Below are 25932 nucleotides of genomic sequence, written 5' to 3'. Positions count from 1 at the left end.
TAACCCTAATCCTGTTCCTGGGTCCACAAGGTAATAAAGGAGACGGAAGGGAAAAGAAAACGGTGACTCACTTGTTTTTACCTCAGTGATAGAGCAAAACTACAGAAGTTTCTTTTCTTTCTAAAACATCAAGCTCTGGTTTGAAATTGTAGGTTTTTAAATTTAGGTTTGAACCATAGCCCACTGAACAGCAGTGTGGATTTCATGCATTTAGTATGTTTTGGTTCAGAAGGTAAAGAAACTTTGTCCATCATCTGTAAGGCCAACTAAATTCTGAATACAACTTGACGTGAATCGACATATGAGTTGAAGACAGGAAATCTGAAAATTCTGACATCATTGGTTAGACATCATTACATTGGTTAGATTTGGTAAAACTAAAATTAAACTACCTGGTATATAATAGCACTTCCTGTGGTAAAAACTTTACTCCCTCTCTTATTCAATCTGATCAGTCTAACCATAAAATAGTTAAGTAAAGCTATGACACAATGTGTATGCTTGTAAAATCAGTTTAAGGGGCACCTGGGTGCTCAGTTGGTTAAGCATCTGACTTCGGCTCAGGTCATGATCTCACGGTTCGTGGGTTTGAGCCCCGCATCAGGCTCTGTGCTGACAGCTAGCTCAGAGTCTGGAGCCTGTCTTCGGATTCTGTGTCTCCCTCTCTCTCTCTCTCTCTCTCTCTCTGACCCTCCCCTGCCCATGCTGCCTCTCTCTCTCTCTCAAAAATAAAAATTTTAAATTTCTTAATAAAATAAAATCAGTTTAAAATAAGGCAGAAGTGAATCATTTCCAGTAACAATGACCCTGGGGAAGTTAAATATTTATGAGTATGTGACTCGGTCCTTTTTTTCCTCTGTTTTGTTTGCTGAGATCTGTGCTTTCTGGGCTGTTTATTGACAAACCAAATGTCTCTTATCTTCTCTGAGTTTGAACAACTCCACCAAGTCCTCTGTAGGGGGGAACAAACAGGGCAAGGCTCAGAGACAGTCTACTGGTCATTTGGTTCCTTTACTCTTCCCACCTTCATGAAGATCCGCGCGCTAAGCACCAGCCACTGTGTAAACCAGGCATGGAGATAGGAACCCAAGCACCTACTGAGGGCAAACACCAAGCCCCTCTCCAAATCTCCTCCTCTCTGTGCCCTGGGCATTCCTCTTACCCTTTTTCAAAACTAAAAACAAAGTCAACATGTAAAACTCCAAAGCAGAAGGCTTCCTTCCCATCGAGATTTCACCCCTGCCCTGTCCACCTAAATGCTTCCGGCGGCAAGCAGTTTTGTGAAGAGGCTTATTGTAAAAGGGTGAGAAAAAACATTTCTCCCTAAATCTTTGAGGATGATTTTCAATAAGGTGCCACACCAATAACAACCATAAACATAGACACTCAGGAGCATTTTTTTAGAAGCTTCTACCCTTTAGTTACCTCATGAAAGGAAAAAATATATATTTAATTTCTGAACCTAAGGTTCTTCTGCAATCAGATTTTTTGAACGTTATTAAAAAATATTTTAAGCGATTCCTACACCCAAATCCACCATGAATACAATTTAAGAGCCAGGGGTGCTGTGAGCTTGTTCAAGCAAAGTCACCTTGTACGGCCCTGGCAGGGACTGAGGGCTGGGAAGCGCAGGGTTTCTTCCAAGTTTGTTGGAAGGCTGTATCTGGGTGGTTAGTATTTAGGATCAGAGGTTGTTAGATTGTTAGTGCTAGAAAGAACTTTAAAGGCAATCAGCTTTAATCTCCCCATTTTACAGATGAGAAACTAGTGAGTGAAGCTTGACACGGATCTCTAGTCTACAGGCAAGACCCATGTCTTGGCAAACTCCACCTTCGGCCAAATTGTTCCCTATCTTGTTCTCTATGATAACGAATCTCTTTTTACATTATGGAGGGATTTAGTTTACTTAGTCTTTTTTTTTTTAATGTTTATTTATTTTTGAGAAAGAGAGAGAGAGAGAGAGAGAGAGAGACAGAGCACAAGCAGGGGAGGAGCAGAGAGAGGGGGTCAGAGGATCCTAAGCAGACTCCTTACTGACAGCAGAGAGCCTGATGTAGGACTCAACCTCACAAACCGTAAAGTCTTGACCTGAGCCACAGGCAGACACTTAACTGACAAAGCACCCAGGTGACCCGAGTTTACTTAATCTTAATTTCTGTCAGAGGCAGAATCTGATGCTCTCAAAACTTCTGTTGGTTGCTCAATGTGGCCCATGTTTCAAGTGTAAGCTTAACGGAGGCCTCGGAGGCTTCGCACCTCAGTAGTTGCTCAAAGAACTGGTGCCTAAAAGTTTGAGCTTCATAACTCACCATGTCTTGTTATAATCACTCAGCAAAAAATAAATTAAAAAATGCTTTTTTGTCTAAAATAAATTAATCACACCTCCAGCTAGGCATTATGTCCTGTGACCTAAAAAAAAACCAAAACACAACAACAACAAAAAACCCAGCAATAAGCATTTGAGAATATTTGTACTGCGTGGGCAGAAAATTGACCAAATTACTCAACTCTTAACCCAGGGTACTTTGTTCTAGACTTCAACTGATCAAACAAATGAAAAATTTGACAAAAAGAGGCCCTAGATGAAATGGTGAGTGGACACACATACTCTCTATTGTATTTCACATAATCTCTCCAGGCAACCTCTCCGTGAAGAGCCATAATATACAACCCACACTTTACTCCCAGTATGGCTCACTGCATGGGTTCTATTTCCCTGTGCAGACGGGAGATGGAATTAGCCAGAGCGTTTGAACCCAATGAAACACTCTACAGTGTTCAGAAACAAATTCACACACAGGCACATTTTCACAGCCTAGTACACCTTATACTTGACGGAGGAGAAAGGAAAATTATTTTAGTCAAAAATCTGATTATTAGAGGCATGAAAAAAAGATAGGAGAGACGAGGCCAATGCAGGCATCAGAGTATTAAAAATACTGATGTTGCCCTGTGTTGGTAACTCAGTTAAAAGCTCTTAGTTTCCATTACGAAAGGTACTTACCTGGATAGGTCTGCAAAGGTTGGCAATGCCACTCCCCAATGCCACGGCCATAGCAGTAGCACTGGTACCTGACACCATGCACATACTTCTCCCAGGAGTCTCCAATTTGATAAAATGTTCGGGTTTCTGAATCCTGGCATTGGTCTAAAATAAAAACGAGTAAAAGAAGCAGCATTAAATACACGGAGCTACAAATTTAATTTCACTGGGCTAGACCATATATTCTTTTTTTTTTTTTTTAGGTTTTTAAGGTTTATTTTTGAGAGACAGAGAGAGAGAGAGAGAGAGAGAGAAAGAGATCATGAGCAGGGGAGGTGCAGAGAGAGAGAGAGGGAGACACAGAATCCAAAGCAGGCTCCAGGCTCTGAGTTGTCAGCACAGAGCCCAATGCAGGGCTCGAACCCACAAACCATGAGATATGACCTGAGCCTAAGTTGGACCTTAACTGAATGAGCCACCCAGTCATCTCTATATTCTTAAAAAAAGTTTTTAATCCTTATTTATCTTTGAGAAAGAGAGAGTCACAGAGGGTGAGGAGGGGAAAGGCAGAGAGAGAGGGAACCACAGAATCTGAAGTAGGCTCCAGGCTCTGAGCTGTCAACACAGAGCCCGATGCAAGGCTCGAACCCTTGAACCATGAGATGAACCATGAGATCAAGTCAAATGCTCAACCAACTGAGCCCAGATGCCACTCCCCTGCTTTTTTTTAAATTTCAGACCATATATTCTTAATTTTAATGGAGATTTGCAACTGTCCTTACATTTTTTAAAAAATTAATGTTTTTTTATTTTTGAGAGAGAAGGAGAAGACAGAGCATGAGCGGGGAAGGGCAGAGAGGCAACTGCCCTTACAGATACACATGGTTACAAAATGTTTTGTTCATATCTTTTACTTTACAGGGCAATTAGTAATAAAAACAATAGTACCCATTGGGAGAAATGTTTAGCTTTCTAAAAAGACAATATTTCTAAATAAAAATTTTATGATTTAGATTTCAGTATATGCTGACATTCTGAATATCAATTTGGGAAAATTAAATTAGATATTATATTTAACCTATATTGATGCAACTAATTTACCATTTGAATAGTAAAAACAAAGGATCATTTTTATATAACTCTTTAAATTCTGGAGCATTTAATTTCACATGCATGTGGAGAACTAGATTTTAACTATGACTACTTGCTGAGCAGTTTCCAAAAAGTCCTCTCACCCGTCTCCGTCAGCTTTGATAATCTCATGTCAAACAAACTCATCTGATCAGTTTGTTTTCTTTGTGAGCAACAGGTCTCCTTTGGTAGGGGAATATTAACGGGTTACCTTAAAGCTGGCCACCCGGCTCTTCTAAGGCTCAACCTTCACTATTTGCTTAGATCTATTATAAAGGGCAGCCAAGAAAAATAAAGTCTTTGGAAGAAGGTATTTACTGTCAGGCTCCCTTGCCCGTGTTATTGCACAGTCAGCAAAGGAAAGTTCTCTTTCATAACACGGATTTTCTTTATGATTCTGAACCAAAGAACTAATTCCAGTCCATTAAAATAAACCTGCATGCATTACCAAACTCAACAAAAATAGAAAACTGCCAGCATCAAGTTGATATATTGGTCCATGATTAGGGAAAAGACTCCACAAAGCTCTCTGCAAGCCACTGATCAAAGTCTGGCGTCAACCTCCATTATGTAATATCAGACGGCTCTTTTTATCCGAAACTTGCAACTAGTCCCAACGTCCCAAACCACCTAGAGACCCCGGCTAATTACCAACGGGATCACACTTCCATCGGCCCCGGCCCTGACCAAAGCAGGTACAATTCAGCATGTGGCCCTCTTCGTGACGCTTGTGGAATGTGTCATTCACGTTGTAGGTGATGTCATCAACAATGCACTGATCTGTGTAGGAGACAGTGGGATGGTGGAGAACTTTTTAAGTTTCATGATGAAATAATAAAAAAGAAGCCATGCTTTTCAAATCATACAGTTTTTTTCTCACTAAGTTATCAACATCTCCCCACTAAAATAACTTTTCTAGTAGCACAGAATGAACTTTTCCAAAGCTTAGTCAGGAATACAGGATTTGAAAAAAAACTAATTCTTTTTCATATCAACATTTTTATAAATTTAAATATCAGAAGTCAAAGTCTACACAACTAAAGGATGCGGTAAAATATACCTTCCTGCAGAAAGGCAATTTTTAAACAAATACATGTTTTACTTTTGGAAAAATTCTTGCTACGTTGATAATGTCCTTTAGATCTCTGCTGGTTGTGAGCTATAGGAGGAGGACTAAACATACTTATGGTGTACCAAGCAGGGTGTGATGGTATAATCTCTGGAATGGCCGGAGTGGGGAGATATTTGGACTTGGGAAACAAAATAACATCGATGGCATTTGTGAAATTAAACACACACACACACACACACACACACACGCACGCGCATGCACACACACACACACACAAATGTAGGCCAACTGTGTTCCTAACTCTCTGAGAGATCCAGAGAAAATTACTTCCCCTTTTTGGGTCTCAGCTCCTTCCTCCGTAAAATGAAGAGCTGGTCTGTATGCCTTTCCTTTCTGTTGTGCAACATCATATTGAATTATTATTATGCCTGGATTGTGCTACCCACAAAAGGAGAACAAGTTCAGGTCAATGTCAACACACCAGGTATATGGACTATTTATTAGTTCAAAGTTCTACCTAAGTCATACTCTTCGAATCAGAGAAACAGAAGTACCAAAATGGTTTTCATAAATCGACATCCCTATATTATATTCCAGGATCCAAAGGAAAAAACTGAGCTGAGCACAAGAAATAGGTCTCTCTGACTGTCACCTTCAATTTGGATCTGCAAGGATCTGTTTTTGGAGGCGCAAAGTCTCTTTTCTTTATAGAAATTATTCAATCTTTTCTAGACATGAATCCAATGGTGTAACAAAAAGCTAGCAGGATCAAATAATTGTGTCCTAGCCTTTGAAGTCATCTTCTCAGCGCAGCCTAAGTACTTACATCCTGGGAATATTTCAGAATTCTAGAAGTGCTCTGCCAGCTTCTCTCCACTGGCTGCCTAACATGACAAACTTATTCAGCATGGTAGACATTGCCTCTCCTGCTTTTGGAAGGAACAAGTTTTCATAAACAAACTTGGTCCTCTCTGTAGTCTTGGTCCTCTCACATGCTCTTATTAGTAAGCAAGCATACCTCGGAGCTGAGAGTAGGCGACACAAGTCCATTCTCCACGACCATTCCCAACGCATGTGCACCTCATCATGTGGCCCATATCATGCTGTTTGTCCCACTGATCTCCAATGCGATACATGACCCCTTCATTGGTTGTGCAGATTTCCTCGTGGGCTGTATAGAAATGGATGGAGAAATGCTCACAAGGTGTAAGAACATGTGCAGTATCATCAGTCCTTAGGATAATGGAGTAGCCAAGAACCGGTTGGAAAGCAGTCTGGGTGTGCCTCAAAGAAGTCTCAGGGCTGCTCTGTGCATGTGTAGAGCTTTGAGTACCAGAGACAGCAAACATAGTCCACAGGTGAAGATGTTGTAAGGAATAATTACAAGAAAGGCCGGAGGATGTTAGACCACGATAATGCCTACACATTCACGTAAAGCGTTTGCATTATTGTAGAAGACTGATGTTGACTACTGCCCCATAATTTTTCTACTTCCAGCTTATTCTATCCCTAAGGGAAACTATGCATTTGGGTATAGAATTGTAAGCTAAAGTCTGACATTCTCTTGTGTTGAAAGAAATAAAAACTTAAGTGGTTTTCTTATGTTTCATGGCCTCACATTCAGCAACTCATGGTTTCTTGGCTCTACAACTGGATCACATATAATCTATGGAGTTCTTGAAATTTGAAAACAAAAAACAGATATTGGATCCCCTTTATCCTTACAAACTAGATCCCCCTTTAAAAAAAGAAAAGATCCATACTTGATAGGAAGCATAGAGTTTTGGTCATTTTGATATTTAAGAAGTGACAAAGCTGATTCTAATCAAACCAAAATTATGTTGTAAATATTGTGGCTCTGTGACTACAGCAGTTATGTATTAAATGCTGTAAGTGACTCAGTTGTGTGCTCTTTACAAATGACAAGCCTGAGAATAATGTGCATTTTCAGACCTTTAAAAAATATTTTTATTGCATTTATATATTTTCAGACATTCAATTCTATCAAAAGGATTTTATAATTATATACATAGTTATGGAATATGTAATTATATATGATATATAACTATATGTATATAAATATATCATATGAAGTTGCGTGCTCTCTGAAAATTAAGACTCAATGGGTAAAATAGGCGTAACCTGGCCACCTGGCCACTAGTGTTCTGACTGCATGAACGGTGTCTGCAGGGCCTCATCTTACCGGCCATCGGGCAGAACCCAAACTTCTGGTCAGCGTCGTAGTTCTCTGTCGTTCCACACCACTTCATGTTGTCTCTCCTGCCCTCGGAAGTACAGTCCGTGTAGTTGTGGTTGTTGTACAGGAAGGGGAAGTGGCACAAGGCACCATTGGAATTTCCACCTCGAGTCTGAACCAAAACTGCCCAGAATAACAAACAGGAAGAAATGATATGACAACTGAGATCTTCAGCGTGCAGCGGGGAATTATCCCAAGAAGGTTCCGAGCGAGTCAGGTCTGTGCAGCTAATTCACAGGGAGTCTACCTCAGAATAAAGGATGCCTGATAATGGAGTCCCAGGCTTCCTCAGCGTATTCACCTTCACTCTCAAAACAGATTTCAATCCAATTTCACTCTCATTTTCCCAGCCCAAAGAGAAAAGATCAGACGTTCGCTTTGAATAAAACATAGTGTTAACCAGAAGAGAAGCAAAAGCACTCAGGCATCCATCCTGCGTATTCTTTAGCCCTGTGGGATTGCCTACGGATTTTATATACCCGTATCTTTAATCACATCATAATCCCAGTGTGTCAGAAATAATTGAACAGGAGGGCTTTCCCCTTCATGTCATTTCCCAAGGGTCCTGGGGAACGTGGAAGGGCCTTCAGCTGCTAAGTTTGCTTCATGTCTCCTGGGTCCAGACTGAATCAAAGTGATAACATCTTCTACAGCCTCAAGATGAATAAGTAAAAACAGGCCATGAGAAATGGGTCTTTCTCACTGCTGTGCCTTCCCCCTGGGAGACTCACCGGTATGGTCTGTACAGAAGGAGTATTTCTGGTCTTGCTCATAATTGGAAGTTGTGCTGCACCAGAGATGTCCATCCTGTCGCCCTTCTGTGGTGCAGGAGTAGAACGTCCTGCCGTTGTAGGTGAATGGTAAGACACACGGCTCCCCGTTTGAATTGCCGCCGTAGGTCTGCGTTACAGCTACAAGCACAACCAAAAGGGTCTCAGTAAATAGAGCTGCATTCATCTCCCGCCAGTAGCTGCTTCTTTATAGCTAATGGAGACCAAGCTTGTGCCCTCAAGCGGCCAGCAGACAGGATCACCAAGTCCATCCAAATGTATTACTCAGCAACCCTATCTTTTGTGAACAGAGTGACGCCTGAGTTCTCCTGCCTATGTCCTTTGTTGCCACCTCTGCTGCCATGCCTCAGTTTCCACATTTGCAATGGTATATGAAAACAGGTAAATTAAGAATGCAGCTCGAAGTATACTGGAGGGATCTATAGAACTCTGTTGGCGCCACAATAATTAATATATGAGGTTATTCGAGGGGAAAAGTCAAGGGTACCAATTGTTACTGGTTACCACCAATTATAGTTAAAGCAGTATAGTGGCTACTACCACTTTTGCGGCCCGGAAGCAATGCATTAGGTTGTTGAGAGATGTTTATTTACAACACAAAGCTCCAGACATTTGAGATTCAGAGTATAAAATATGGTTGATTTGCTATTCAGAAAGCGACCCTCTTGTAACAACAGTTTAGACAAATAAAGATAATACATAGGAGTTTATCTCCACTACAGGAAAAAAATACACAGATTAAAAAGATTGGAAGAAAATATATGAAATGCCAACCCTGGTTGTTATCACAGGGTGGTAAGATTATAAGCTTTCCTTGTTTGTTTTATTGTTTTACTTTGGGTTGTTGTTGTTTTGGTAAATGAATGTAGTGCCCCTAAAACCTAAATAAGAAGAAGTTATCAGTACTATTTTTTAAAAAGATAATACAGACCTGTCTCTTGGCAGCTGACGCCATTGCCCAGGCAAGTGCACAGCATTTGCTTATTTCCCTGTGTCTTCAGCCACTGCATCCCCACAGAGTAAACCACACCGCTGTCTGTGACGCAGTGACCGTATGGAACAGGCTGGGGGTGAGGCTGGGGCTGGTAAATGGCGGTGCGGACATCTGTGAAGGAGCCGGATCCTAAGGGCATAAGAAAGGAAAGTCATAAAGCTGGGCAAGAGAAACCAACTAACTACCTTCTGGAGTTGGGATCTTCAGGGTCCCATACAGATCGCTCTGAAATCCATGGTGTCACTGACCTGGCACTGAAAAGAAATGCCCCTCCCTTTCTGTGTTAGGTTCAGCCTAGGAAATAACCTGTAAGAGTCTAACCAAAGAGTCTCCATCTTCTAGCTCATTTGGAGCTGCTGGGATTATATTTCTAAGTCACCGACATTATCCTGCCATTCAACAGGACAGATGCCCTCAACAGCTCCTCACTCAATCCAGGAAGCACATGGTCCACGGCTTCCTAATTCCCCCTGCTTAAGTTCTTCCAGCTCACTTCTGACCACTTCCTTCCTTGGTGTAGGCCTGTCTCCTCATTCCCTCACTGTAACCTGTGCTGTCTTCATATTTTTCCCTTCTCCTAGAATGGTCTGCCTCACCCTCACTCTCTTAGAAGCTTCTATAAACTCAATACACCTAGGCATTTCTCTTCCCAATATTGTTTTTGAGAAGTCCCTGACACCCTGCAGCAGACCCGTGGCCATCTCTTGAACTCTGAGCTCAATGAAAGTCTCCTGAGGAGACATTCTGGATTCTCTTAGAAGTTGTTTCTCCTTCCACATTTTGTTTCTCCTCAGGATTATGTGGGAATGTGTGTGCGTGTGTTTCTAAAACCAATCAATCCTCTTAACACAGCTTTGTTTTCAGAGTAAGACAACACAATATGTTGATCTTTTCTTTAAACTCTTGGAAATCTGTTCTCCCAAAGGCCAGGCCCACAGAAGATTCAGCACAGATGCCAAAATAACTGGTAGACTGAATTCAGCATCTCCCTAAGCCCTGCTCAGCCCTAGAACTCAAAGGCACTTCCCATACAGTGGCCTGTGCACACATTTATGTGTCACACACACTGGGGGGTAGACATCTGTATTTATATCCCCCACCTAAGAGCCACCATACAAAGTAACATAAAGATCCCATAGAATCGGGCTCCATTTTGTTTAACCCAATGCTTCTCAAACTTTTTTTGAACAGAACCTTTTCTGTATAATATTAGTAATATTAATAAAAATAGATAACATTTATTGAATCCTTATCTTGTTAAACCTCAACTACCCTTTTAATTTAAACTATTTCAGTAGGAGAGATGGAGGAGGGGAAAAAAAGAAAACATAAACTATTTCAATAGATTGATGTTTAAATTGTTTCTTTTTTTGGTTAGCAGTAATTTCACTGACCATAATCAAATAACTTGGGATATGTAAGTGACTCAATCAGTAAGTGTCTGACTCTTAATTTCAGCTCAGATCATAATTTCACCATCGTGAGATGGAGCCCTGCTTCAGGCTCCATATGGTGTATGGAACCTGCTTGGGATTTTCTCTCTGTCTTGCTGTCTCTCTCCCTCTGCCCCTTATCTGCTCTCTCTCAATCAATCAATGAATCAATAAAACTGAAAATAATCAAATAACTCAAAGATACTATTAAATCTAATCTTGTTCACCTTTGGAAGTGCCTAGAACAAGATGAAAATTCATCAAAAGGAGAAAAATCTAAACAAGTAATATTTTTAGCTAAATGGTTGATTGATACCGGGCAAAACAATAATACTAGTACATTATGCAGTGAAAACTTGGTGAGAACATAGCAAGAATAATAACAGAAGCACACAGCCACGATCGCTGTCTGTCTTCAGACTCTTTCAGAACAAGCAACAATGCAAAGATCTTATTCTCATGCCAGAAATAATGAAAACTTCTTCTTCTTCTTCCTCTTTTTTAATGCTTTACACATTGTATCATTCATTCTTATCCCTAGGCCTCCTCAGAATTTCTCGAATTGTAAATGCCAATACATGAAGGAAATGATTGTGCATTATTTTATGGAATGCAACAAAGTTTGCTGGAGCATGGAAACCACGCGTAAAGTATTGTTCCGCTACAAAGAAAGCTGAATGTCAGGACAAGGAACTATATTCCATTTTGAAAAAGAACAAATGTACTTTTTCCTCTTTTCCTAGCAGAAGAATGGAGTAGTCATGTAACCCATTGTAACCCTTTTGTTTGCATTAAAATACACTTTAGGCATAAAATATGCATACGCATGTGAATGCAGATGTGTGCGTATATAGAGATCTATCTACATATTTATCTATATATTAATTGTGTAGGGTTTTTTTTTTTTAACACTGGCATTGCCTTAAGCATCAGTTTAATCTCTTGGGGCTAAGCCTGCGTTTGTTCCCACTAGATCTATTTGTATTTCATTTCCATTTAAATTTAAAACCTGATATTAACAAAGTGGTTAACAACTAGCCATCTATAATGGAACTCGGGTTGTTAGCGGAAATGCTGCAACTCATCCTCAAATGGCACGTCAATGGCAAGATGGATTTTCGGACATTGGTTTTGTACCGGGCGGCCGTTTCGGGCCAGTTCTGCGCCTCACCAGCGGACGTGGTCTGCAGCGCCGCGTGCCTCTCACACTTCCACTCCCCTCTGCCGTTGCCCGTGCAGATGCACTGGAGCAGGTTCCCCCGATTATCCTTTTTGCTCCAGGTGTCTCCGATTCGGTAGGACGTCCTGGTGTCCTGGTCATTGCATCTGTCTGTATCAGAAAGGAAGCATTTCAATATAGACATCATGTCAGGCTGGGCAAATGCTGGAGTCAACGTTAAAAAAAGAATGTAGCGGTTTCAACTTTGGTGAGCTATTCTTTAGTGGTATGTTTATATGTGGCTCTGGTACCATAGGTGTCAACCTTCTGAAAGATGGGATTCCATTTATTAGAACAGATAGGGCTATGTGTGACTTTGTAGGATTTAGTGGCATTCCTCTCCCCCTTTGCCAAAGTACCTTTTCATCATCTTTAGTCCACTGATTAAAAAAAAATTTTTTTTTAATTCACTTTGGTGAAACAATTTGATCAAATTCATTCTCTGGCTTTCTATTTTTCCCTCTTTCCTTCTCATGCTCTCCCTGCTTTCTTCCAGTTACTGCTGTATATGACCAGCCTTTCAACAAGGGACTTTCTTTAGAAAATGAGAAACAATAGGGAGGCAAGTACATTTCAAAAGGTCTCCTCCAATTGCCCCAAAGAAGCTATAAAAAAAAACAGCAGCATCTCTTTCTTCATTTGTTATGTAAGAAAATTCAGAGGACTGCCAACTTCTTTAAAATATTCTCTTCTGCCCTCCCCCAGCACACACCCATTTAAAATTACCAGTCAAATGGCTTCTGTTCAATGGCTCAGTGTGAACCCTCCATGGAAAAATGGAATTATTAATGTAATGTGATAATCTGTAACTAAATTGCCATTAGTCTATGTGTTCAATTATCTGGCAAATAGATTGTTTCAGTTATAATCCAGTTTTGCCCATATGCTACAATGTGAGGAGAGAGGATTTGATTTCTGTATGAATCAGAAAAATCACAGCACTAGGTGAGAGACATCATACTCAGACGGTCGATATAAGCACACACAAATACACACCCGCATTGATCTACCATCAGAATGGAGTTCTGGATGAAGGTATTACAGCTTTTCTCCCTGAACCCCCATAGCACTATTTCCAGTATTTATCTTGAAGCCCTTAATATTGCACTTTGTAGAAGATGAATATGTATAAGCCTTTCTCATCTCCCTGACCTACTTACCAAGTGCTTTTTGGAGGCTGGACTAATGTTCAGTTCATTTTTTGCATTCCTATACTGTCCTATACAAAGTGGGGACTTACACAGTTTCATAGACTAAATGACTTTTCTTTGAGGAATGGTCCCCAAACTTGCTAATAGCAAAGTAGAATAACTTTAAATAATAGATGAGAAAAACAGGGTCAGACACCTATTTGTCTTGAGCTAAAACATTGCCACCAAGGTCTTGAAAGTCTGATGATCGTTATAACATTCTAAATGCAAAAGATCTAATGAACCAGCAAGTTTCTGGGAAGGACTCTGCCAAGATGATTACCACTTTCCATGAAAGACTCATTTTTTTGTCAGCAAAGAATTCAAATTTGGAGGTTGAACATTTTAAGATAGTTAAATACTTGAACCTGGATAAACAAAACAGATTCAATATATTTAGATTTGACTTAGGATTTGTTTATAACACCAACAGTTAATGGCTGTTTTGCTCCAATTAACTAGTTGCTGTTGGTTTGAAAAGTTCAAAGAGGAGCCTTGACTCCCTAAGGCTACAGGTAGGGCCTCCAGGCAATCTTGGAAGGAGCAGCGGGTGTGCTAGAGGCCAGCTTCTTTAAGGCACTAAGGCTATTTAAGAGCTTTGGGTAAGAGTCATTGTCCTTGATCCCAGGTAGACCCATAATTTTAACCTATACATACTTTATTATTTTCATCAATTTTACCGATGAATATGCCCTGTTAAATTTCAAACATAGAAGGAAACCTAAAACTTTAGAGCTCTCTCCATTCTCTGTCAATAGTACCTACGTGCCCAAAGATGTATTTGCATGTGATTTTAACGATTTCTTTGCTCTTAACACTTGGAAAATATCTCAGTGATCATTTAAATCAAACATTTGCAACTAATCTTCAGGTCCACAGCACATTTGACATTTCAGTGCATATTTGGGTTCTTTCTTGGTCACTCATAGCCGAAGACCTTATTAAACTTTCTAGTTTTCTTTGAAGAAACAGAGTAAGTTGATTATGGAATTTTTCTTGACATCCAAATGTTACCAAAGCATGCTGGGTGTGTTCGAAGTGACATCACGGTACAGGTCTCTCTAAGAATCCAGAAAACAATACCTCGCCTCATCTTGAATAAAAGAACTGAGACGTACTTCTAGAAGTACAGGTGATCCGTCCACTGCCTTCCCCCAGACAGGTACAATCCACCATCATCCAGCCTTGATATGGCTTTTCCCAGGTTTCTCCAACAACGTAGGAAGTTCCAGCAGCATGATCAAAACATTTCTCAGCTGTAAGGAAATTTGGATAAAAACAGGGGGGGGAAAGGGTTATTTTGAATTGTGCAGGCTCCTTGTAATTTAAAGTATATCGTGTAAGCAAAAATTCAGCCACATTTTTTAAGTGGTACTCTGTTCAAAAAGGAAGGCACACCCTGTAACTAAGCACATAGTAAGTAACCAAAGCGAAAGAAAGCCCAAGCCAAGCCGGCAGGCGGAAATTCTATTCTCCTAATAAGTACATGGACCATACATATTCAGCTAGTAACATTTCCCACACAAGTATTTGAGTGAAAAGGATCTGTGTATGTATTCGTCTGTGGGAGGCTAAACACCCACAATTCCGATCTTAATTATGAATGCATAAAAAAAGACCAGAAAGCTGTTTAAAATCTGATTTCTGTAAAAACAACGACAACACAAAATGTCTTTGATTCAAGAACAATTTATATATTCAAATCTATAGGCAGAGACTCAGATTTGTATTTATATAGTTCATCAACAGATTGCAGCCAAAAGAAGCTCAAAAGTTTTAGCTTGAAAAAACAAATTACCAAGGTGCGACAGAGCACACACAATATTGTTTCAGTCCAGCGTGTTCCAATAAAGAAAGATGTGAAAAGTGCCATTTTTTTCCTTTTAAATAATTTATATCTTGACCAAGGAGAAAGCAGAGATGAGATATTGCACAAAAGAAATGGCTTTTTTCTACATCTCTCAATTCGATCTTGTCCTTCTGAAACAAAATTGAGTCTCCTACCAATGTCAGTAATTTGGGGCCTGATTCCTTCAGGACTACGGAGTATGAACCATTTCAGTATTTGAAATAAAATTTCCATTTTGTTATTTTTTAAATTGGAATTCAGATCTCATGTCCACATGGATTTGGGTTGACCCCAACATCTGACCGTGCCTCCCAACCTCTCGGGCACCCCTCGGAGCCACACACCTATCGGCTTGCAGGTCCACTCGCCTTTCCCATTACCAAGACACACACACTCTAACATGTAACCGCCTGTCTCGTGTGGTCTCCTCCATGTGTCACCAATCTTGTAGGACTGACCCCCTTCATGGCAACGGTCTGTTCAAGAGAAAAAGCAAATGTTAGAGAAAAAGACAGAGAACATTTAAGAAAAAAAAAAGGAAGAAAGAAAAGAAAAGGTCTCGTGTTCTACCCAGGGTAGGTGCTTGGGTTAGCCAAAGTAAGAACAGAGCATAGCTTTCCCGTAAGAGGCCAGGGACAAGTTATAACAGGTCTGGTCACCTTGGGTCATTCCATTAAATGTCTTGTGTAAGCACGATGGGACATCACACAGAAAACTGAATGGCACAGAAAGAGGTCATAAATCCTGGTTCCTCAGAGAGATCACAGGAAATTGGGTCCTAAGTCAGTAAAGAAAGGCTGGCAGGCAGGTTGAGCCTGAATGAATGAAAAGGCCACATGGGGCATAGCTTTCCAGCTTTCAGAAGTGGGAGAACCCGTATTTTACCCCAGGATAAAAAATGTCACATTGGTGGAAATCACATAGATGCACAGCTATGAAGTGTGGAAATCTGGGTACACTTCTAAGCTGTTAAGCACAGTGGCACATCCAGAGGCTGAACTGTCCACTAGATTGCAAACACTATGGACCACTGATTCGTAAGATGCCAATAAACTTGAATAAAACCTAATATTAAGTACAGGAAAGGGTGATTGGGTCTATTCACAAAGGACTGCTTTGTTCCTTTGGACAGAAGCCTTTCAAGTAACTTATACTTAAAGGATGGATTAAACAAACTAAATCTTTGTTTTGTTATTTATTTATTTATTTATTTATTTTTAGAGAGAGACAGAGAAAGAGAGAGAGTGGGGGGGTGGAGAAGGGCAGAGAGAGAGCATGAGAGAGAGAGAGAGAGAGAGAGAGAGAGAGAGAGAGAGAGAGAGAGAGAATCTTAAGCAGGCCCCGTGCTCAGTGTGGAGTCTGCTGTGGGGCTCAGTTCCATAACCCTGGGATCATGACTTGAGCCAAAATCAAGAGTCAGATGCCCAACTCTCTGAGCCAGTCAGGGGCCCCACTAAATGCTACATTGCGTCTACACGTAGCATAGTGAATCATAATGAAAAGACTGCCTTAGCTAAGTGGAAATTAATCAGAGTTAACACAGTCCCCAAATATCCTTGAAAACACTAGTAGGCTAACCATTTTATATTATCCCTGAAAAGAGAGAGATTTGCTTCCTGGGTAAATCCTATAGGTCACAGAGAAGCCAGATTGTATCTGTGAGATGCAAGAGGTCTCTGTGTCACAAGCAAGAAGAGCAGACCACACAATGGCTAATTCACTCTTCTTGAACATCTTCCTAATCACTTAATCAGTCTAGCTTGAAGATGTGCAGGTAATATAAAATGAGCAATGCCTCCAAGCATATCTTACTGAAAGAGAACTCAAGAGATCCACTTGGTACTCACAAGTCCATACAAACTAAAACACTGTTTCCATCCTGCACACATTAACCAGTTGGGTGATCACATAAAAGCACCCGGTCACCTGGGGTAAAGCCCCAAATTAGGAATATCCGGTCATGGATAGCAGAAAGTGACAGTGACGGTAATGGAGAAATTCATTTCTATGATATTTCAGTGAGATTTTCCAGAATAGCTTTCTTACTCGCAATGGTGCAGCTTATTCTCCCTCGCCCAGCTCCAATGCAGGTACAGTCCCAGATCATGGAGTCTTTAGGGCGCTCGTAAGTGTCACCCACTCGGTAAGTGTTCCCAGTGTACTTGTCAAAGCAAGTCTCTTCAGCTGAGGAGAGAAGGAAAGTCCATGTGAGCCTCACATATGTAAAAGCTTTTCTATTCCACTAATCCCATCCAAAGAAAAACTCACTTTTCCATTCTGTGAGTAGCACAGTGCAACGGAAGTATGTAAAACATTAAAATAGCAGATCTAGATTTTACCGCAGGCTTCACGGAAGCTCACCATTTGAACTTTGACCAGTTCTCTAATTTTCAGTAAATTAATTTCTATTGTGAAGATTCTCAGGCCCTTAGGAAAAAGCTGTATAAAGCACTACTTTAGGACTGACTAGATTGTGAAGGAAGGCTTCCATTCTAATTTCTGACTCACTCAAACCAAGGTCCACATGAAAAGCAAACAATTTGGAGATCTCCACCTCCCACCAGGCACTGTCATTTCTTAATCCTACTCTTTCCAGTTTAGCCTCATCAGTGATTCTCAACTCCAGGAGTTGCTACAGTTTACAAAAAACAGAACAAGGGTCATAAAAGAACCAGAACTTTGAAGTGCATGGCTCCTGGCTCTGGGTAACTGACAAATCACTTTACAATAGAGGGCCCAAAGTGTTTTCTGCCCCATAATCTTACAGTTTAAGATTTGAAATTCCTTCCTCATAAACTAAAATTTTATAAGCAGGTTTTTTTTTTTTGGAAGGAGAACACAAAATCTTTCATTTTCTCATCAAAAACTCTGAGAGAATAAAACAAAAAGAAGACTCAAGAAACTACTTCTGGATACACTGGGTCTTTTGTTTTAAAGGAAGAAGTAACATGTAAAAGACAAAAGCAGTTATTAACAGTTATTTAAAGAGGAAATGATAGACAATTCTATTGGGAAAATGGTGTACGTATTTTTATTACCGATGCTAAGTTTAATTAACAAGCACCCACTTCTCCATATATTGAAAGAACTAACTGCCAGGCTCCCACCACTTACGTTCAGGTTTACTCTCACAGTTAAAGCCTCGGCTCCCTCCGTAACAGGTACAAACCAAGGCATTTCCCAGGTAGGTGCGCTCCCATTGCTGGTTTATCTGATAGTGTTTCCCATTGTCGTAACAACCGGCTATAAATGATTAAAGAAAAAAGAGATTACATCTTCATCCCCTCTTTTTGCCAAATTATGGAATTTTCGTGCACAACTAAGTTGATGAGACTAAGCAACAAACATAGAAAAATGAGTTAATCATCAGGGCATCAGAATACTCCACTCTAAAATATGTAGAAATTAGCTATCTGAAGAGTTAGCCACAATTTGTACATGTAGACATTTAGGTATTCCTTTTTTCCCCTGTTTAACTTAGCTAGATATTATACAATGATGTCATTTCCATCTGGCCAGGGGTCCACATCAAAGGAATGGAAAATATTTTGGAAAGCAGATACCGGGAACCTGGAATTACATTTTAAAATATGCAAAGACTTCAATGCTTTTTTGTGGTAATAAGTCAAAAAAGACAACTCTAAGCAGTTTCCTTTAGCCAAGGCTATGGGAGGGTGTGTCTGAAAAACTGGAAGAGGAATTCTGACCTCTGTTCTTGGAAAAGTATCCTGAAGGGCCTCAAAGCACTGTGAACCAATCACATCGCTTTCAAGTTAGTTAGGAACAGTATAGCTATTTAGCCGCCCTCCTACCACCCCCATTTTGAAACTATTTAACCAATTATTTAGTAACAAAGAAAGTTTGAAGCGTAAAGATCACACTAATACCAAATGGAAAATGTAAAGGCAGTTTCCTCTTGAAAGGCAAGTTTGGATAAATTCACAGGAAGCTGACTTTAACAGGCACGGTTGACAGGGGGCTGCAGGAGCCCCTGTGCTCCAATGCATTATTTTATTCTAAGGCCCTCGGAACCAGGCAGCTCAAACCCGAGCCTTCGGTGTCTTCGTCCGGTTTCTCTCATTAAGGCGTGGACACACACACACACACACACACACACACACACACACACACCGCACGCGCGCGCAAAACTTCAGCTACAACTTCGGTTGGCTTCAGGGTCCCACTCCGGGGAGAGCCTGTTTCAGCCCGAGGTCAGTACTCACGCTTGCTCTGGCTGACAGCCACTGGGGTCTGGGGCTGAACGATTTGCTGAGCTTGCCTCTTGGTCTTCGAAGCTCCGGTGGAGGGCACCGCTGTCCCCAGGGACAGGACGGCCAGCAGCAGCAGCCGGGGCCCCGGACCCCTGAGCATCTTGAGACGGGGCGGGAGGGAGGGAGACGCCCTCACCAGAAGGCAAGTTGCCACCAAGTTTGGCACACTTTGCAACCTGCGGGACGAGGTTCCAGTGCCTCCTGCGAGTTGGTGTCCCCTAGAAAGTAGGGGCCAGGGGATGGGGAAGGGGACGGCCCGAAGGACAGAGGGGAAGGAGAGGACGAAAGAAGTTGTGGCTGCAGGTCCTCTCTCCCGCGCTCGCGCCTGGGGCTCCCCCTCCTCCCCCTGCAAAGCGCAGCCGGCGCGGGCGGCCGAGCCCGGAGCGCCAGGGTTTATATGGGACGGTCCCCTCCCGCCCCCCGCGAGGCCCCGGGCGCCGGGGAGGAGGGACGGCCCGGCTGCCCCCACCCTCCGGCCCCCGCTGCCGCCGACCGCGCACCGATTGGCCGGGACTCCGGGTGACGTCAGGGGGACTGTGGGTTCGCCGCGAACAAAAGAGATGCTGATCGCCCGCCGGGACTGGGGCTCGGGAACTTTTTTTTGGTTTCCTTTGCGGTCGTCAAACTTTCTTGGGGCTGAGGGGGAGGGATGGGAAGCGGCTGGAAAGGGGTAGACTGGGAGGAAAGGGAGGGGCTGGAGTTGTGCGAGGCGAAGGGGTTGCAAGACACCCCCCGCCTTTCCTTTTCTTTTTTACTGGGGGGGGGGGGGAAGTTGAGTAATTGCATCACTTCTGAGAAGAAAAAAAAAAAAGTCTGCTCACTGGAGTGTATTTTGGGGGGAGGAAAAACCATAAAGTAGCCACCACCTTGCAGCTGTAGGAATGTAGACTTTACAGTCCCAGGGCGGGGCTGGCTTCCCTCCGCTTCTCTCTCTCTTTGGTCTAATGTGCACCGACTCGGGACTCACTTTCTTTGCCTTCACAACTTCCCATTCAAGACTTCTCCCCTGCTGAAGGTCGTACCTGCCAGGTTCTGAAGAAGGGCTAGCAAAAGAGCAGGGGGGAAAGCGATTCTTTAATGAGCTTCTACTAAGTTCTGCCGGGTGTTTGGAAGATCTCGTGGGGGATGGGGGAATTCAGAGTTTTCTTTTTGGAAGGACCAAGCAGCAGTTTGCTTTTTGAAAATGTGCAGGGAAGTCTTCTTCCTGAGGATGGGGTGCCCTGTTTCCACTAAAAAATGAAATCAGTCGTGGAAGACCTGAAAACTGGAGAAAGAACCGTCTTCATGTCTTTGCCCACGTTCACCAAGCCTGTTGCACACAGGGCAGAGATCTCGTCTGACTCACTAAAAGCTAAGAAAAGACCATCTACAGCCTTGCCTTCCCATAGTCTCTTCCTTGCTTTTATTTGGCATTTTCTTTTGGGAGACCTCAGTTTCATCACAGAATACCCTTCCCCCCAGCCCCTGCTGCCAATTAAAAAAAATATATATTTCAATTGTTATATATTCCAAGAATGTGGAAAGTTCCCATTTAAGGTCTCTCCCTGTTTCCCTCTAAATGCAGGGGGTTGGAAGGGAATCTGAGAAGACTAGCATTTAGCAATTCATCCCATCAGTTTGTTTTCAGACAAACGCAAGTCACACTCGCTTTAAAAGATCTTCAGAAGGACTCCACAATTTTCTTCAACAACTTCAGAGAGCCCCTGACTCAAAGCACTGCTTTCCAGAAGCTATGTCCGTGGTGCAGACCTCCTATATGCTTTGAGAGCCTATGAAAAGTACTGGAAAAAATGTTTATTTCTACAAGTACTTTTTTTCTCCTAAGTTCCACCTCCAGTAACTGTCATGGAGTAAAGAACTCTATGGTTATAAAATACCCAACACATCAAAGACACAAAACTAACATTTGCTTTTATTAACGCACAGATTTTTTAAAAACCCACAGCAAATATAAGTTTCTTACAAGTAGTATAAAATAACTTTTTGAGTAATTACTGTGACCAACATTTCAGGTTGAGAGAGTGCCAAGGATTTCCCCAAATTTAGAGCCCCGTCTGGGTTAGACGTTTTTGTTTGTTTGTTTGTTTGTTTGTTTAATTTCTCATCATCATTCGACAAGGCAGTTTTCTCTTTCAAATATAAAAGGGTTCCTTGTAAAATGCCTAGTAAATTTCTGGGAAGCCAGAGGGAAGGATACCTGGAAATCAGGATGTAAGCAAGATAAACCTGAAACTAAAGCTTTCTTAAAATACATAGATCCTGGGGGAAGGAAATAAGTGGTTAGAAAAGTATTTTGTCAACCCCAAGCATGATATTTTGATCTATTTACTGTACTCAAAATACATTAGAATAATATACATATGAGAGCTTGGAGGAAAAAGGACCGTCTTATACTTCAGAAGAAACTTTTCTATTTCAAACTTACTGAAAAAAGTGTTGTTTAAGGAAATACTATATCTCTAATATGTTACAAGCAAAAATATAAAAATAGGAGACTGAATTTTATAGGGATGTTTGGAAGTTTACCCTTTACATGAATTTTTGTTGTTGTTCTTAAACTTTGGAGACAGAGACATTTCTTTAGTTAAGATAACAAGGCTTGCTTTGGTATTCTTTCATTATCAAAATCCCTTGTAACTATGTAAGTCTAGTATCTCTAACTAGAGAGATAATTAAATATTGAAGACCTCACTGACTCTGTTCTAACTCAACTGATATGCCTGGGGTCCAAGATTCCCTTGCACTTCTTAAGAATGCTGGAGGATATTTGGACAGCCGGCTTCCTCAATAAATAGTATCCTTCTCCTTGCATGATATATCCTTGGATTTCTTTTTCTCATCTCGGTTTGGAAAGGGAAGTATGACAAAGGAGACAGAAAGTAAGTTCATAGGTGTCTGGGGCTGGGACTGAGTCCAGGAATAAACTAAATGGGCATAAGAAATCTTACTAGGGTGATGAAAATAAATGTTCTAAAACCAGACTGTGATGCGAAGGGTGTAACGTGGCAAAGTTCCTAAAAATCAGGGAGTTGTAACTTCAAACGGGAAAGCATTACAGTATTTTGTAAATTACACCTCGATAAAGTTGTTTTTTAAAAATTTGATTGAAAAGTAGTATTTATTCTTTTTACTTGTACCTTGTCTGATTTTGTTTCAAGGATGCACCCCTACGAGGCTGCAGCCGTATATAAAGCAGTCTCATTTCTTCATCTTTCTGAGAGGAAATTTGCCTTTAATACAGGAGCGGAGTCTGTCCTCTACACCAGACACCCCTTAAGAAACCCATTTTGTGAGAAGACGTGTATTTTTTAAGACAGAACAAATCCTCACTTAGGACTGTGCCTTGTTTCTCCATGGAGGTGCTGCGGTGATAGGTTTTTCACAGAATTTAGAGCAACTTAAAATTTCAGTAGCGAAAAGGAGCACACCTATTTGTGCGTGGGGAGGGGGGTTCTATTTGGATGTTTTGTTATCAGAGGAGGTTATTGAGGATTTGAGCAATCATGGAAATCTGAATTGAATTGACTTTCTTAGTTGAAGATTATAGTTAAGCACAAGAAGAATGTGTCAGATCCAGTCATTTAAAGAGGATTTAAATTAAAATATTTTATGGGATAAATTATACGAGGCAATTTTTTTTCCAAGTGAAAATGAGTTTCCTTTAAGACCAATACACACATTGCAGACAATACCCTTCCTACTCAAAACCCTTGCCTATTGGAAAAAAATCTTGGCGCTGATAAGAAATAACTTCTTGACCCAAAGGTTACTTTAAAGGAAGGTAGGCTGTTTTTCCAAAAAACCTTTGGCTTTTATCCTGTTCTTAATCTCTTTCAGTCCGTTAAGAGAAGGCCAATGACTAGAGACCTTTGGAACTTTCTGCCTCAAGAGCCTGTAGTGTCTTTTTCTATTTCATGGCTTTCTATAGGAATGCTGGATAGAGATAAATTGCAGTGGTTTTGTTTCTTATCTTGATTTTATTTTTTTTGGCAGGAAATCCTTCCCATATTCTTCCCTTGAAAATGGCCAAGCTTGCAAAACTGCTACTCATTAAACACAGGTGTGAGAAGGAAAAATAAACTGCCCCACGGGCAGCCCACGTGGGTTGAATGTCTAAGCAGTTTGTCTGTAATTGACAGGACACCTACAACCAGGGGAAATATACTTGATAAGGGCTTTAATTTATGCCTTGAAAGCTAGCCAGCTTCCACTTAATAAGCATTTTGTTTATATTTTAAGTTACTTTATTATTTAATCAGCACTTTAAAAAGCCTGAATCTATGCCCCCCCTTTTTTAAACAAGAGTATTCTTTTCTCATTAGAGTAACTCCCCAAAGGCTTTGTGAAGAAGTCTAATCCATCCGGTAAAACAGAACTAACTACTGTGTAGCTGGAACACTTAGCCAACACTATGATACAGAACATTCCAACTTCCCAAGATGGTTAACAGTTTCTGGGAAAATTTTTATTTTTGTGTGCTGCTTCTTTTTCCACTTTGCTTTATTTTGTGAGTGTTTTTAAAGGTCTGTTTTGAAAGGCTGAAAAAAATTTTAATTACTTGGGGCGCCTGGGTGGCTCAGTCGGTTTAGCATCCAACTTCAGCTCAGGTCATGGTCTTATGATTTGTGGGTTTGAGCCCCACACTGGGCTCTGTGTGTTAGCACAGAGCCTATCAGATCCTTCATCTCCCTCTATCTCTGCCTCTTTCTTTCTTTAATAAACATTAAAACATTGTTTTAAAAAAATTAAAATATTTGGGGTGCCTGAGTGGCTCAGTCATTTAAGAGTCCAACTCTTGATTTTGGCTCAGGTCATGATCTCACAGTCTATGCCTCTGAGCTCCGCATCGGGCTCTGCACTAACAGTGTGGAGCCTGCTTGGGATTCTCTCTCTTCTTTTCTCTCTGCACGCCCCCTGCTCCCACATGTACTTTCCTTCCATGCCTCTCTCAAAAATAAATGAATAAACATTTTTAAAAAATAAATAATAAAAACTTAAAATATTAAACTTGAAACATTTCCACTATATGTATTTTATATCCTTTTATATTTACATACTTTCTCATATGCAGCTGATCATGAAGGTGTGTCAGACGCTTAAAAATAATCATACACATTATCTCTTAAATAAATGTTCAAGCCAACAAAAGACTATTTTCATATAGGTGGTCAATAGACACTCTTCAACCAACTTTTTTAAATGATTAATTAGTTATAATAAATTAAAGACATTCAACTGAATTATAAAAGTGTAGGTATAGTTGCCTCTAAATCTATGCTGAACCATTGTCTGGATAAATTTAAGACACTCTCTCATTAACTATGATATTGTTACTGAGATCCAATAAACACCTAAAATCATTACTGTGTCAGGGCTCCTGGCTGGCTCAGTTGAAAGAGCGTGCAACTCTTGATCTTGGGGTTGGAGTTTGAGCCCCATGCTGGGTGTAGAGATTACTTAAAAATAAAATCTTTTTAAAAATTCTAAAATCATTACTGTGTCAAACGTGGAAAACTAAGGCAAAACTTAAGTACCTGCCTCAGGTCTTAAAGACAGTAGCACCAAAAGAGAAAGAAATTAAATAGCTAGATTTTATTAAGCACTTACACTGAGCCAGAACTGATACTAAGTGCTTTATATGCATTTTTTTTTTCATTCAACCATCAACAGCCCTCTAAAGTAAGTACTGTCCTCTACTCACTTACTCTTACAGATAAGGGTCTGAGATTTAGAAAAGTAACTAGAAGGATGTTTTCTGAGTCGTCAGCCATGTTGATATTGTGGTATCACTTAATGATACTTAAAGGTATAGGCAAAGCAATTGGCTAAGGAATTTAGTGTATGATTTCATCAACAGGAGACTAATTTTTTCAGAAATGTCACCCAGAACTCTGTTACCTGATATGTTACCAGTTGTCACCTGTGGTATCTGGGGCCATTCTTTTGTGAACCAGTTTCCTTCCACCAGCGTATGTTCTGATAACTGTGAATCGCATGTGGGAGACTGTTACCTCTGGCTCCAGTAGACTACAGGCATGTTGGGGCAGAGTCTCTGTCTTGTTTACTCTGTTTGCCCAGCACTGGACACAAGGCACCATTGCGTAAGTACTTGGCACCTATGAATGAAAGGAAAGAAGGGCAGATGATAAGTGCTCTCAAATTTACATTTAGTGATTATTTATCCAGCCAGTCACATTACTAAGTGCTCTGCGTCTGTTATTATAGTTGATTGTCAAAGCAATTGCCAGAAATAAGATATAAATAACCTCATCTTTCTCTCTGAGCCTCCAGAGGTTAAAGATGGTCCTTAAGCTGGTATAGTAAGAGAGAGACAAGGCTGGAACTTCAATCAAGTTCTTCCTGACACAAAATCCGTGTTCTTTGCCAAGGCATACGAGGCTTCCCCAAAAAAGATCTCTTCCCTATACGTTTTAAAAGATTGGAAAAATTCTTTGATGTTTACTTTTTTTGGTTCCCCCCAGATCTTCGTGCTCTGTCTTTCACAGCCTTGCTCTGAACCTGGGGGCTGACCCCTTGGACTGTGTGGCAGAATCCTCTGCTTGCTGGAGGGCAGGAGGACAAAAAGGTCAGGTGCAGTCTGTTTCCTGTTTCAGGGCCAGAGTTCTGGGGGACAGCTGCCTCTCTCTAGAACAAGCGTTCTCCATGGGAGCAATATTGCCCCCAAGAGGGTGAAAACTGGTCCTGGAGAAGTGAGTGGGGGTTAAGAAAAAAACCTAAACAA

General features: G+C 41.0%; 1 protein-coding gene across 10 annotated transcripts in view; it reads right to left on the bottom strand.

The window, feature by feature from the left end:
- The window catches only part of FN1 (fibronectin 1), a 68835-nt gene extending 49275 nt beyond the window's left edge, over nucleotides 1-19560 (bottom strand). For 5 of the 10 annotated variants that reach the window (XM_029933896.1, XM_029933888.1, XM_029933892.1 and 2 more), the window contains exons 1-12: nucleotides 19143-19312; nucleotides 18034-18162; nucleotides 16966-17103; nucleotides 15264-15395; nucleotides 14189-14326; nucleotides 11833-11991; nucleotides 9166-9357; nucleotides 8175-8354; nucleotides 7390-7566; nucleotides 6205-6357; nucleotides 4766-4894; nucleotides 3005-3148 (exon numbers count right to left, since the gene is read on the bottom strand). In XM_029933896.1, the coding sequence (XP_029789756.1) occupies nucleotides 3005-3148; nucleotides 4766-4894; nucleotides 6205-6357; nucleotides 7390-7566; nucleotides 8175-8354; nucleotides 9166-9357; nucleotides 11833-11991; nucleotides 14189-14326; nucleotides 15264-15395; nucleotides 16966-17103; nucleotides 18034-18162; nucleotides 19143-19290 (1819 nt within the window). In that variant the 5' untranslated portion in view covers nucleotides 19291-19312. Of the gene's footprint in view, nucleotides 1-3004; nucleotides 3149-4765; nucleotides 4895-6204; nucleotides 6358-7389; nucleotides 7567-8174; nucleotides 8355-9165; nucleotides 9358-11832; nucleotides 11992-14188; nucleotides 14327-15263; nucleotides 15396-16965; nucleotides 17104-18033; nucleotides 18163-19142 lie in introns of all 10 variants that reach the window. The other 5 variants (XM_029933895.1, XM_029933897.1, XM_029933898.1 and 2 more) reach the window with 3 other exon arrangements.
- Nucleotides 19561-25932: the final 6372 nt, after the last annotated feature.

The sequence above is a fragment of the Suricata suricatta genome, chromosome 3 (genome assembly GCF_006229205.1).
Source record: "Suricata suricatta isolate VVHF042 chromosome 3, meerkat_22Aug2017_6uvM2_HiC, whole genome shotgun sequence".
NCBI classification, from domain to species: domain Eukaryota; kingdom Metazoa; phylum Chordata; class Mammalia; order Carnivora; family Herpestidae; genus Suricata; species Suricata suricatta.
This window is presented reverse-complemented; position numbering and strand designations above follow the sequence as displayed.